Genomic DNA, 15,590 nt, shown 5'->3' on the forward strand with positions numbered 1-15,590 from the left:
AATGCCACAAAAACCTGCAGACAACTGCAAACTCAGAGATTTACATTTTTTTCTTTTGACTTCTGTAAATTAGACACCGATCATTTGCATTTATATTTAAATACTGCCCCACTGACACCTTCACCTTTGGCATAATCAACGTGGCTGTTATAAAAACAGCAAAGGTTTTATAAATGAAGACCTGACAAGACAGTATATTTTTTAGCAACTTACCCAGCACCATGCTAGAATCCAATTCTTCCGCCCGCTCTTTAGTGTATAACTAGTGACAGCAGGGGTGAAAATCTGAAAGTCAGTAGACTAGAAAAAAAGTTGCTTTGTCCTGGGATTAATAATATTTAATTGTTTTATTGGATTACCAAAGTGGTGCTATAGGCCCCTCAAATAATCTTAAGAAAGCTCATACAGTCACGTCCCTTAATGTACAGACATCTCAACACAAGCCACACTAGGTTCATTTCTGCATCTGTCATCAAGCATTAACAGCAGTCTGTGATTTAGCTGTCTTGGCATCATGCTAATCTAAATAGTGCCCAGTAACTCCAGCGCATTTAAAGCAGTCTTGGCTTGCACCTCTCTTCCTAAAGATCTGCAAGAATTCCTCACTAAAGATTTGCGTAATGCATACCTCATGTGGGTTCCAGCCTCACTAGGAAAGCAATATCACTTCACCAGCTGTCTTGGCTACATTATCACTTCCTAGTAAATTAAAGAAAGATGGCTGCCAAGGAACCTTAACTGGAAACTTGACACGGCTGGGATGCAGAATTGCCTTTCACATCTGAATCCTACACACAATCCATCAGCCTTAATGTTGAACAGAGAGCTAAATAGTTCCTGAAATTATAATAATCTTTATGAAACTAAACCATGCAGTCACAATGTGGTAAGTGAGGAATCTAACCAATATTTTCAGAGAGCCAAAAATCACTTGCCTACTGGATTTCTCCGCCTCATCATTGAAGTAATAGAAAGAAAATGTACACTTTCCAGTTAATGCAAAGCATAGACAAATCTGACCCTAATCCTGGCAAAATCTGTGTCTTGGCAAAGTGTTCAATTACAAGAGGAAATTACAAATAAAAAAGCAAAGTCAGGAAGAAGTTACCATGAATGGTCATTAAAGCTGTTAAATGATTTCAGAAAGATTAGATTGAACGAGAGTGGGAAGGGGTCAGACTTAACATCAAAAAATGTTTCAATGTGTTTCTGAAAGGAGAAACCATTTGTCTGCTTGCTGTTTTGCTCAAACATTTGAATAAATTGCAGATACACAAAACTAAGGCATACATTCAATGTTTTCAAAGTGCTCCGGCAGAAGAACATATTTCGTCATTCACTGCTCTAGCATCCTAAGTAAGTAAGTAAGTTTATTGGCCAAGTATTCACATACAAGGAATTTGCCTTGGTGCTCCGCCCACAAGTAACAACATGACATACAGTGACAGTTACGAATGACTCAAAAAACACTAAACATTAATAATGATAAAACATTAATGATGAAATACCATTGATCAAGCATGTGAACCAACAAAATACCAGATCAAAGGGAGGCTACAGATTTTTGGCTGTTTAGAACAACTACTCGTGGATAAAAACTGTTTTATGTCTGGCTGTGGCAGCTTTGACAGTCCGGAGTCGCCTTCCAGAGGGAAGTGATTCAAAGAGTTTGTGGCCAGGGTGAGAGGGGTCAGAGATGATCTTGCCCGCTCGCTTCCTGGCCCTTGCAATGTACAGTTCATCAATGGAGGGAAGGTTGCAACCAATAATCTTCATCGCTGATCGGACGATTCGCTGCAGCCTCCAGGTGTCGTGCTTGGTCGCTGAGCCAAACCAGACCATGATGGAGAAGGTGAGAACAGACTCTATGATGGCCGTGTAGAATTGGACCATCATTGCCTGTGGCAGATTTTGCTTCCTCAACTGCCGCAGGAAGTACATCCTCTGTTGTGCCTTTTTGACTGTGGAGTCGATGGTAGACCCCCACTTAAGGTCCTTGGAGATGATGGTTCGCAGGAACTTAAAAGACTCCACAGATGTGACTGTGGTGTTGTTGATGGTGAGTGAGGTGAGGAGGGGCTCTCCTAAAGTCTACAATCAGTTCCACTGTCTTAAGAGCATTGAGCTCTAGGTTGTTGCGATGGCACCAGGACGCCAGCTGTGACACGTCCTGTCTGTAGGCAGATTCCTCCCCATCCTGGATCAGTCCAATCAGGGTTATGTCGTCCGCAAACTTGAGAAGGACGCACGGCGTGATACATGGTGATCACATCATTGTAGCTCCTTCTGACTTATTTTATTTATTCATTTCAACAAGCTGGCCATTGCTGACAAGAACAGCATTTTTTTCCCTATGCCCAATAGCATTCAACAAGAAAGTGGTGAGATGCCTCTGGAACAACTGCAATCTTTCTGCTGGGTCTCCACAGTGGTGCTGAGGTGGGAGTTGCAATATTTTGACCAGTGATGATGAAGGATTGGCAATGCACCTCCAAGTCCAAGATAGCGGGCAACATGGAGGAGAACCTGGAGGCAATGAATGCCCTTCGGACTTTCATGCAAATTCTGCCCAAGGTAATTGGAACGATCGAGTATAGGCCCAGTCTGCTTAATCTCCCCTGATAGGAACCACTCCCACATACATCGTCATATGCAATGTAAGGAATCAATTTGGTGAATCTTTACTGTAACCTCACCTATTGTAAGTATAGGTAGACAGAACAGAGTTGTGCATAATACATCATGTGCAGTTTTCACCTGGGCCCTCTATACTTCCAGTAGGGCCTCCTTTCTATTGAAAACAAGTATGAGATGATTAATCTTGACCAAAAATGTTTTGTCGCTAACTTCACGGATGATGTTGCAAGAAACCTTCCAGAAATAAAGGAGGACGACAGTTCAAGTTTGATTGAGCAGCTAAAAAAAAAAACAATGGGACTAAAAGGGTCTCTTATGTGTGGAAAGACTGTGGGAACCAGATGAGTGGAAGGGAAGCACAAGAGCCAGAGGCCTGGTGTATCATGGGGAGTACAGGAACTGGGGCACAGGATTGTGATGGGGTGTGGGTTACTGGAGCCCCACTGAGTACAAAGGAAATGCGGCAAAAATAACCTGTTATGCCACATGTCAACCATCGGGATTTCTGAATAGCTGAATAGAAGATTAGTGTGGTCTTACTGACTTTGGACTTTCAGGCTTTTAATAAAATTCCATACAGGAGATTATTATTAGAATGCATGGGTTGGAGGTAGTGTATTAACATGAATTGAGGACAGCATAATGAACAGAAAAACTTTAAGCGAGATTAAATGATTCACGGAGACACAAGAGATAATATTTCCAGGAATCATGAAAAAAATGAAGTGCAGGAGGAACTCAGTGGGTGGTTACATCAAAGAACCTGAATCGCATATGCTAAAAGATTTACTGCAGTGAGGTCTTAGCTTTCTTTCATATGTTATAACAAAGATTCATGAAAGTTTGAAAATATTTGATGAAGACTCAAGAAACTGCAGATGCTGGTTTACTAAAAAAGACACAAAGTCCTGGAGTAACTCAGCAGTTCAGGCAGCAGCTCTGGCGAATATAGATGGGTGACCTTTTGGGTCGGGACCAAATGATACGGACAAAATTTAGCTAAGTGCTCACAGCTAATCTTCATTTTAAAGTTAACATTCTTTCATACACAGAAAACCCCCCCATAATTTTGAAATTGCTACAGTTGGAAATAAATCCATTAACTAGGATTACACAAAATTCAAAAAAATATTTAGATTATGACAAACATTTTAAAATGGTTCAGATAATTGCAACTGAACCATCAAATTGCGGCAAAGAGCAAGTTCTGGTTATGATCAGTAGCATGAATACATCATCTTACCTATGCACATAGTGTAACTGATGAACTGAATCGATGGCCAACACCATTTCTGCCAAATAGAACTTTGCCATGTCTTCTGGTAATCGGTCCTCAAATTTACTGAGGAGTGTTAAAAGGTCTCCACCCACATAGTAGTCCATCACCAAATACTGAAATTAAGGAGAAGCAGAACAATAGTGAGCGAGATTGCAACTTTCCTATTTTGTGTTATATTTTATTACATTTCATAAGTCTGCACTTTCATCACAATGACAGCATGTTTTACTCCAATGTTGAGGTTGTCAGATAAATATGAAGTTCAGTGGTTCAATGGTCCTTTATTGTCACGTGTACCGAGGTACAGTGAGATTTGATTTCCCATACAGTCATACCAAAAAAGCAACAAGATACAAAACTACATAAAGATTAAACATAAACAACCACCACAGCGGCGTGTGAGAATCCCCAGGGCACACAGCATAAGCAGAGACCCACAGCCATCAGTTCAATGTTCGGGTCACACACACGTTCCTTCACCGTGATGTGACCAGAGTTGTACCGACCGTTGTCACTCTCTCTGCAGTCCCTGTCCGCCTGAACAGTCAGAAAGTTCAAATCCCACCTGTCTGGAATAACAGAAAATTACACTCTATTGCAAGCTCATAATGCTTCTCTCTGGAATCAGAATAAGAATCAGACTGGTGTTAGGTATTTTTGCATGATGGTTAGAAATATGATTGTCAAACAAATTGATAGCCAAGAAGATTTGTGGAGCAGGTTGTTTCTTCCCACTGAGGAGATATCAATGCAGGACACCATCTGAAGGGCTATGATTGTTCAAATGCCCAGTGAACTCTCAGGTCTAACACTATCAGTAACTGCCAAGATCAGTTACCGTGCTCTGGTATAAATCATGATACAAAGTCCTATGAACTTCCATTTGGTGACTTCCATTATGCCTGTTCAACATATGAGGCAATTATCCCTTTACATAGGTAGACAAAAATGCTGGAGAAACTCAGCGGGTGAGGCAGCATCTATGGAGCGAAGGAAAAAGGCAACGTTTCGGGTCGAAACCCTTCTTCAGACTGAAGAAGAGTTTCGACCCGAAACATTGCCTATTTCCTTCGCTCCGTAGATGCTGCCTCACCAACTGAGTTTCTCCAGCATTTTTGTTTACCTTCGATTTTCCACCACCTGCAGTTCCTTCTTAAACATCCCTTTACATAAGTGAGCCTGAGAAACCTGAAGAACACTAGCTAATCCAAAAGGAATCTACAAATTTAAAATAAGTGTGCATTTTGTATGTAAGAAACTCTGATATGTTTTAAGAGATCTAAATAGAGTTATAGAATCATACAACACAGAAACAGGCCTTTTGGCCCAACTTGCCCATGCCGTCCATGATGTCCCATCTACATTACTCCCACCGGCCTGCGTTTGGCCCATATCCCTCTAAACCTTTCCTATCCATGTACCTGGCCAAATGTATTTTGAAAGTTATTACACTACCTGCCTCAACTACCTCCTTTGGCAGCTCGTTTCATATACCCACCACCCTCTGTGTGAAAAGGTTGCCCCTCAGGTTCCTATTAAAGTTGTCCCCTCTAACCATCAACCTATGTTCTCTGATTTTTGATTCCTCTACTCTGGGTAAGACAGTGTATTTACCCCGTCTATTCCCCCCCCCCATGATCTTATACACCTGTAGAAAATCACCCCTCATCCCTGTGCGCTCCAAGGAATATAGTAAGTGCCTTCCCAGCCTCTCCCTATAGCTCAGCCACTCAAATCCAGACACCATCCTCTCAAATTTTCTCTGCGCTCTCCCCAGCCGAACAACATATTTCCTATAGCAGGGTGAAAACTGAGCACAATACTCCAAATGCTGCCTCATCAACATCTTGTACAACTGTAACATAACATTGCAACTTCTATACCCAATCCCCTGAATGATGAAGGCCAATGTGCCAAAGGCCTTCTTGACCATCCAACCTACCTGTGACTTCTCTTTCAAGAAACTATGTACCTGCACTCCTAGATCGCTCTGCTCTACAACATTTCCCAGGGCCCTGCCATTCACTGTGAAAGTCCTGCCTGCTTTCACTTCCAAAAATGCAACACCTCGTACTTATCTGCATTAAACTTCATTAACCATTCCTCAACCCAGTTGCCCAATTGATCAAAATCTTGCGGTAATTTTTGATAACCATCTTCGCTACAATACCACCCACTTTAGTGTCATCTGCAAACTTAAAATGGTGCCGTACATATGGACAAATTAAGTCTGCCATGTGCTTCTTCTGCATGTGTTTTTCATGAACAGTCACTCTGTGTTGTAAATGTGACACAGAGTAGTAGAGTTCTTTTATATCGTCGAAGTCATACAGCACGGAAACAGGCTCTGTGGCCAATCTCAACCATCCCACTAAACCATTCCTAACCATAACCAATTCCAAATGAGTTTTAATTGTTGTTATGGTCCCTGCCTCAACTACTTCCCCTGGCAGCTCATTCCATATACATACTACTCTCTGTGTGAAAAAAGTTGCACATCAGGTTTCTATCTTTCCCCTCTCAGCTTAAACCTGTGCCCTTTGATTCTTCGTTCCTCAACAGAAACGACTGTGCATTCAGCCTTTCTATGCCCTTCTTGATTTTTTACACCTCTATAAGATCACCTCTCAGTCTCTACTCCAAGAAATAGAAAGTCCTAGCCTGCCCAGCCTCTTCCCATAGATCAGACCCTGAGTCCTGGCACAATCCTCGTAAATCTTTTCTGTACTCTTTCCAGCTTAATGACATCTTTCCTTTGGCAGGAGGAACAAAACTGAACACCATTCTCCATGTGTGGCCTCGCCAATGGCTTGCAAAATGGCAACATATTCCAACTTCTAATGAAGACCAGCATGCCAAAAGCATTCTTCACCACCCTGTCTAACTGTGACACCACCTTCAGGGAACTATGTACTTGTACTTATAAGATTCTTTGTTTTACACACTCTACATGGTCCGACAGTTCACTTTGAAAGTCCTGCCCTGGTTTCATTTCCCAAAATGCAACACTTTGCATATATGTGAATTTAACTCAATTTGCCACTCCTTGGCCCATTTTCCAAGCTGATCCAGAACCTGCTGTAATTCTTAATAATCTTCTTTACTGTCGACAACAGGGGCCTCCAAACTTTTCAGCATGAGGGCCACATTATATATTTGGCACATTTTTGCGGGCCGTAAGCACACACTCACACACACCCACCCACACACACACTCTCGCCGATCTTCACTGTCTCCCCGAGGCCATCGACGGTAACCTGTCAGCAGCTGCACACAAATCCTCAACTTGATAGCCTACGGTAAACTGACGTGTAAGTTCCCGCGCCACCATAGAACCCGCTAAATAGTCCGGCGCACAGAACGTGTTAAGAGCTTGCAGCGGGCCGGATAAAATCTCGTGGCACGCGGGCCATGGCCCTGGTCTACAATACCACCTGTTTTAATATCTTTTTAGTTTAGTTTGGTTTAGAGATACAGCGCAGAAACAGGCCCTTCGGCCCACTGAGTCTGCACTGACCAGCGATCCCTGCACATTAACACTATCCTACACGCACAAGGGACAATTTTACATTTACACCAAGCCAATTAACCTACAAACCTGTATGTCTTTGGAGTATGGAAGGAAACCAAAGATCTCAGAGAAAACCCATGCAGGTCGCGGGGGGAACGTACAAACTCCATACAGACAAGCACAGGATGGAACCCAGGTCTCTGACACTGTAAAGCAGTAGCAAACCTACTAACCGTACCTTGTACATTCACATCGAAATCGTTGATATAAAAGATAAATGACAATAGACCCTGCACCAATCCTTCAGCACACCTCTAATCACAGGCCTCCATTCCAAAAGCAACCTTCCACCATCACCCTCTGCTTCCTATCAAGCAAATGCTGTATCCAATCAGCTAGCTCTCCATGGATCCCATGCAATTTTACCTTCTAGATCAACCAACCATGTGGAACCTAATCAAAGTACTTGCTGAAGTCCATATAGACTACGTCAATGGCCCTGCATTGTTGCCTTCAGTGTTACTTCTTCAAACACACAATCAAATTTGTGGGATATGGCCTCCTTGCTGACAATCCCTAATCAAACTCTGACTGATGCATGTATATCTCATCCCTCAGAATCCCCTCCAATAACTTAACTATCACAGATGTTAGGTTTACTGGTCTATAGTTCTTTGGCTTTTCTTAGCAGCCTTCTTAAATAATTAACCACCCTTCAGTCTTCTGACAATTCACCTATGGCTAACGATGATTCATATATCTCAGCCAGGCCTCCAGCAATTCCATGATCTGCTATGTTTGTCCTGCCCCTCTAAGCTTTCTCTCTCTCCCCCCCCCCCCCCCACCATGTTCTCTAGAGATGCTGCCTGACCCGCTGAGTTACTCCAGCATTTTGTGTTTTTCCTTGGTAAGCCAGCACCTGCAATGCAGTTCCTTGTTTCTACTTTTCTCCAGCAATTTCTTTACTAGCTTCCCATGGTATTCGTGGATATACCTGATCAGGCACCAGAGATTTTTTTTTAAGGAATATATTATGAAAAGACAAGTTTGCATATCGTAAATTAAATAGTTTAGAATATTAAAAAAGCTGCATAATATGTTGATATTAATTTCAACCTAGATTCAAGTACTATTGAAACTGAGCTAAAGCAATGATTTGATTCTTCAGTCAAATCATTGCTTTCAGTCACTCAAATATTGTGGTTCTCCATTAAACTATCTAATATAGACCAGATGTACATGTATAAAATACATTTCCTGGCCTGTCTCACATCCAAAATCAGTGAGCTCACTACCTCTGCCTGCACAACATCTGCCAACTCTCACAGAAGTGAAGATATTTAATATAAGTAGATAAAGGTAAAAAACAAAGGTCAATTATTTCCAACCAGCTTATTTCTTTTTAGTTTAGAGATACAGCGCGGAAACAGGCTCTTCAGCCGACCGAGTCTGTGTGAACAGCAATCCCTGCACCCTAACACTATCCTACACACACGAGGGACAATTTCCAATTTTACCGCAGCCAATTAACCCACAAACCTGTACGTCTTTCGAATGCGGGAGAAAACCAGAGTTCCCAGGGAAAACCCATGCAGGTCACGGGGAGAATTTTGAATCATATGCAAACTTCTTTATCATGCCCCTTAGGTCGAAAAATCATTAAGTTATATATCAAAAAACCAAGGAACCATGTTACAAATCTTATGGAACCCTACTGATAACAACCCTCAAATCCTAAAACACTAATGAACCATTTTCCATAGCTTTCTGCATTGACCATTTTTTAATCCATATGAACATTCAAATTAGGAGCAGGAGTCTATCGTCGGAATATAGCAAGAGTAGCCACTTAGCCTAATTAAACCTGCCTCAATATTCAATATGATCATGGCCTCTTCTCCTATGTTAGTTAGTCACATCCTTTAAATCCTTAATCTTTCAAACATTTATCTGGCGTCATAGAGACATGAAGTCATACATGGAAACAGGCCCTTCAGTCCAACTTGTCCAGGCCAACCAAGATGCCTCATGCTGACGAAGACGCATTTGCCCCATATTCCTCTGAAACTTTCCTATCCATGAACCTGTCCAAGTCTCTTTTAAATGTTGTGATAGTACCTGCCTCAACTACCTCCTCCGGCATCTCATTCCATATACCCATCACCATCTAAGCGAAAATGTTGCCTCTCAGGTTTAAATTAAATCTTTCCCCTCACCTCACATCTTAAATCAATGTCCTCTGATTCTTGTTTCTCTAACCCTGGATAAAGGACTCTGTGTGTTCACCGTAGCTATTCCCCTCATGCAGGCACGTGCCGTGAGTAATTACTCAGGGTAGGCAGTCAGTTGGCTTTAAAAAAAAAATCTTAAACTGCGCATGCGCAGATGTTCTCCTCTCCATAAAAATTAAAAATAAAAATAACGAAAGTAACAATTCAATTTGCCCAAGGATTCCAAATCTCCTTCATTCTGAAAGAGATCGATCTCTTAGATAGGCAAAATTCTCCCATGCCTTTACTATTTATATTTAATCAATACCATTTTATAATTTTAGTGAGGGTAGGCAGTGCCAACCTTGATTACTCTAAGGGCACGTGCCTGCCCTCATGATTTTATACAACTCCATAAGATCACCCCTCAGCTTCCTGCGCTCCAAGGAATAAAGTCCTAGCTTGCCCAACCTCTCCCCATACCTCAGGCCCTAGAGTCTTGGTAACATTCTCATAGATCTTCTCTGCACTGATTCCAACTTCATGGTATCCTTTCAAGAGCAGAGTGACCAAAACTGAACACAATACTCCAAATGCAGCCTCACCAACGACTTGTACAACTGCAACAAAACTTCCAAAATTCTAGGCTCAATATCCTGACTGATGAAGGCCAGTGTACCACTTTTGGGACCACCCTATCTACGTGTGATCCCACTATCAGGGAATTATGTATCTGTACTCCAAGATCCCTCTGCTCCAGAACACTGCCCAGGCTTCTGTCATTTACTGTGAAAGTCCTGCCCTGCTTTGCCTTCCCAAAATGCAACACCTTCCCCTTATCTGCACTAAACTAGACATTAGCCATTTCTCAACCATCTTGCCCAGCTGATCAAATTCCTCACTTCACTTCCACCTTTACTGTCTACGATACAATCCACTTTAGTGTCATCTGCAAACTTATTAATCCTGCCTTGTACATTCTCTTCCAAATCATTGATATAACAAACAGGAATGAGCACCGATCCCTGAGGCTGACGTCACAGACCACCAGTCCGAAAAACATCCCTCAACCATCACCCTCTTCCATGTAGCCAATTCTTACCCAGGCAGCTAGCTCTCCCTGGATATCATGCAAACTAACCTTCCAGAGCAATCAACATTGTGAAATCTTATTACAGGCCTTGCTGAAGTCCACATAGAAACGTCAATGGCTTTGCCCTTGTCAACCTACTTCAGAAAACACTATCTCCCAAGTATAAAACCATGTTGACTATCCCTAATCAGCCACTGTCTATCCAAATGCATATGTATCTTATCCCTCAGAATTCTAGTCTACAGTTCCCATGCTTTTCCTTAAACATAAGCCAACATCAGCCACCTTCCAGTCTTCTGACACCTCACTCGTGTCTAACAATGATTCATATATCTCAGACTGGGCTCCTGAAATTTCTTCTCTAACTGCTACTACCTCTACTTCCTCTTTAAATACCCACAATAATCTAGCCTCCACAAACTCAGGGTTCCAGAGACTCCAGCGAATTCCAGAGATGGTCTGCAAGAAGTTCCTACAGTTGCGAATTTGTGGAATTCCCTGCCACAGAGGGCAGTGGAGGCCAAGTCACTGGATGGATTTAAGAGAGTTAGATAGAGCTCTAGGGGCTAGTAGAGTCAATGGATATGGGGACAGGCAGGCACGGGATTATTGATAGGGGACGATCAGCCGATAGGGGACGATCAGCCATGATCACAATAAATGGCGGTGCTGGCTCGAAGGGCCGAATGGCCTCCTCCTGCACCTATTTTCTATGTTTCTCCATTTTTTTGAGTACCCCTAAGCTTCTAGCCATGGTTTCTTAATCGACTCTCCCACTGGTGAAAACATCCGACATCTATCCTGTTGCTTCCTCATAGAAACATAGAAAACACCAAATTCCTGCCATCCTGCCATGCCTTCATAGTCCCCTTTGTTCAACTGCATCACTGCCACTTTCGATTTAACGTTCTCCTTCTCAAATTGCAGATTAAAACTAATCATATTATGATCATGATTGTATACATTTCTGTAAGATCGCCTCTTCCAAACTCTAAAGAATATAGATTTAATTTCTTTAGCCGCTCATGATGACACTGTCCTCTCAACCCAGAAATAAGCAGAGTGAATCTTCTTTCTTTAAAAAAAGGTCTAAAGCTGTGCACTGTACTCCAGGTGTAGCCTCACCAATACCCTACATTATTGTAACAATATTTCCCTATTTCTAAACTTCAAACCTCTTATAATATTGATGCAAAAAAACAGAATTGGGGGTGGCCTCATCCTCACTCTCACACTACTTTTCTTTCATTTTTTTAAATTTCAATCAATAAGACTGAACGTTCTTCCCTTGTTCTCCCCACTCAATTTCCTATTTTAGGATATGTGGCAATTCTTTGTGCTGAGTAAGATTGTTTTGTGTTGAAGTGCCACTTCAGAAATTTAAGTATGTTATGTCTGCTGGCAGTTATGTGGTATTAAGGGAGTGTTGCACTCTCAGGGAATCAACCTGTCCAGTGAAGTGTCAAGTATCATGCATTCAGCACTATGGAGTGAATGATTTAGTGCCCTCGATAACATTATTCCCGCAACTAGCATATTCGATCGCCAATTTTTCTCATGTTTTATCTTATTGAACCTTGATTTGAATATATTTGCTGGATCATTTCCTTCATCATAACTGAACACACTTCATTGGTTGTGATATCATGTGGTTATGAAAGGCACCTATAATCTGCCCTTTCTCTCACCAAGCATGTTGCAATCCAAATGATATTAAAGACACCACCAAATCATATTTGTCTCAGAAGAATGGTAAAACTGTGGAATTCAATCATTCTTCAGGTTTCACTTTACAGACTTTTAAAACCTCAGTTGTAACACATTAACACCCACAACTGATCTTATCACTACCCGATTCATTTTCAGAAGGTGTAAAAATGCTGTATAGATCAGGGGCAAAAATCCCGGGGAGGGGGGGGCAGGAGGGACCCCCCTCTGTTTTGAGAGGTGGGGACGATCCCCCCCCAAACTTTGTAATCCGGATTTTAAAACCCGGTGAAATCTTCGCTTTCCGCGAGACAGTGGGGGTGGGACTGCTGATCAAGGGCTCCCATTGGACGAAAGAGACATCGTTCAGCGGGCAATGGGGGCGGGACATGATGATTGAGTGCGATGATTGGAGGAGGGAGGTGTCCCCAGGTTATAGGGTCACAACGACAGTCCTGGACACCAATGATAGGATCTTTGCTGGACACAGACCTGCGCCTCATCTGCAGCTAGGATCGATCACGGGTCTCCGGCGCTGCAATTGCTGCCGAACCTCCACTGGACCATCCCCATCGCCACCCGACTGCCCCCCCCCCCCCCACGCCCGGGGGTGGCCAGTGACGCCGGGAGTCAGAGGGGCGCGGTGCCCCTAGGCCCACAGCCAGCGCAGAGAAGCAGTGCTAAACCCAGCTCAACTCTGCCTCTCCTGCCGGGTTAACCTAGAGCACCTGCTTGGACTTAAGGGAAATATGGCCCAGGCTTACAGCCAGTATGGAGAAGCAGCGCTAGCTCCACGGCTCCGGACTGGTATTCCGTCAGTCCAGGCAGGGCTGTAGTTTAACCCAGCGAGACTGGCAGAGTTGAGCTGTAATGACCGTTCACAGGACCCAAGGCAGAAGCCTTCGAAGTGTGTGTGTGTGTGTGTGTGTGTGTGTGTGTGTGTGTGTGTGTGTGTGTGTGTGTGTGTGTGTGTGTGTGTGTGTGTGTGCGCGCGCGTGACCGCCAAGAAATTGTGTCCCCCCTGTCCCCCGGTCCCCTCCATATCTTGGTAGCCATTTCCGTCACTGGTATAGATCAACATGTCAGCTAGAGACAGACACAAAACTCAGCAGATCAGGCAGCATCTCTGGAAAAAAAACATGGGGCCCTTCTTCAGACTTAAAGTAGAGGCGAGGGAACTGGAGGTGAGATAAGTGTCTATCTGTCGGCCAAAGATACAGCCAGTCTAACTCATCTGGCTGTCCATACATACTCTGATATCATTCTTTCATCTACAAATGCACTCTTCCCCTTATCTCTGAATAAAACATTCCAGTTCCTGCGGATTATTTCATACCTACCCGCAGTATTTTCCTTACGTCCAGGGGTTAAAATGACAACTACTTTAGTTTGATGGTTAAATAAATATGTAATAGCAATCAAGATTCGCATGTGGACAATTATCTTAAACACAAAATTCAAAACTGAAAATCACATCTCCATTTTTTAAATACTAAATAATAAAAATACAATTTAACATTTTAGAATCCCAATAAATCACTAAATTTGGTAATATGCTGTGCATCATGAGGAATAAATTGCTATAAGCTCTAACTTAGCAAGACCATTGTGGGAGACCTTTCAACACACATACATATGTGTGTAATATCTTGATTTGTAAAAGCAGAAATTTATGTCTAGAGTTCTAAATCACTTTTAAAGACAGTACACATCGAAATCACCCCTTTTGTAGATGGTTTTATACAAAAGAGCATAAAATTAACACAGCGTGCGTAACATCAGCGCTTGGACCCTTGAAGCGTTTAGCTTTAAATTAATATCCATATTTATTATTGTTATATTAACTAAAAGATAAATTAGCATGTTAAAAGCAGGTTTTCTCTTGTGACACAGAAGGCCAAATCTTTAGGGTGAAATAAGTTACTTATTAATCTACTGGCTCCCATATTCAACCAGCCCTTTCCTTTTTATGAAAGTTTAGGCATTCATTCCCCTACTAAATGAACTGAGCAAAGCTTAACAGTCATAGAGTTAAACAGCACGGAAATAGGCCCCCAGACCCAGCACATCCATGCTGACTAACCAAGCTATTTACATCAGACCAATATCCCTCCAAACCTTTTATAAGCATGGACCTGTCCAAATGTCCTACTATTTAAAGTGATCATAGCAATTATACCGGCCTTAATTCATTTTGTACGGGACAATGGAAGCCAAATGTAATTTCCCGAAGCAGGAATTAGTGCATTGCACAATTGTTAAACAGAGATAAAAATTAACCATTTAGTATAAATGTAAACAAAATTGGGCAGCACAGTGAGTGATACAGCGGTAGAGTTGCTGCCTTACAGGCCAGGGACCCGGGTTTGATCCTGTCTTGGAGTTTGTTGTACTAGTTTGGGTGCTTGGTGTTTGTACGTTCTTCCCGTGACCTTCGTTGTTTTCTCCTGGAGCTCCGATTTCCACCCACACGCCAAAGACGTACAGGTTGTAGGTTAATTTGTTTGGTAAAATTGCAAATTGTCCCTAATGTGTGTAGGATAGTGTTAGTATGCGCGGATCACTGGTCGGCGTGGACGAGGTGGGCCAAAGGGTTTATTTCCACGTTGTATCTCTAAATTAAACTAAATTAAAAGAAAAGAAAAGCTCAAACGTTATTAAACTTACCAAATAATTATCATCCTGGAAAGCGTAGTGCAATGTGGTAATCCATTGGCTGTCTCCATTTACTAACACATCCCGTTCTTCTCGAAAGCAGGCAGTCTGTTAAAAATAAAATGTTTGCATACAAAATTACATCAGAACAGTAGTACAGTGTCCTCCATAATGTTTGGGACAAAGACCCATCATTTATTTATTTGCCTCTGTACTCCACAATTTGAGATTTGTAATAGAAAAAATCACATGTGATTAAAGTGCACATTGTCAGATATTAATAAAGGCCATTTTTATACATTTTGGTTTTACCATGTAGAAATTACAGCAGTGTTTATACCTAGTCCCCCCATTTCAAGGCACCATAATGTTTGGGACACATGGCTTCACAGGTGTTTGTAATTGCTCAGGTGTGTCTAATTGCAGCCTTGATGCAGGTGTAAGTGAGCTCTCAGCGCCTAGTCTTTCCTCCAGTCTTTCCATCACCTTTGGAAACTT

At 42.3% G+C, this 15,590-nt stretch overlaps 1 protein-coding gene across 7 annotated transcripts in view; it reads right to left on the reverse strand.

Moving 5' to 3' along the window:
• Window positions 1–15,590, reverse strand: part of cdc42bpa (CDC42 binding protein kinase alpha) — a 301,642-nt gene that overhangs the window by 172,118 nt on the left and 113,934 nt on the right. For all 7 annotated transcript variants that reach the window (XM_033020707.1, XM_033020706.1, XM_033020708.1 and 4 more), the window contains exons 4-5: window positions 15,105–15,200; window positions 3,881–4,029 (exon numbers count right to left, since the gene is read on the reverse strand). In XM_033020707.1, the coding sequence (XP_032876598.1) occupies window positions 3,881–4,029; window positions 15,105–15,200 (245 nt within the window). The remainder of the gene's footprint in view (window positions 1–3,880; window positions 4,030–15,104; window positions 15,201–15,590) is intronic.

The sequence above is a fragment of the Amblyraja radiata genome, chromosome 5, assembly GCF_010909765.2.
Source record: "Amblyraja radiata isolate CabotCenter1 chromosome 5, sAmbRad1.1.pri, whole genome shotgun sequence".
Classification (NCBI taxonomy): Eukaryota; Metazoa; Chordata; class Chondrichthyes; order Rajiformes; family Rajidae; genus Amblyraja; species Amblyraja radiata.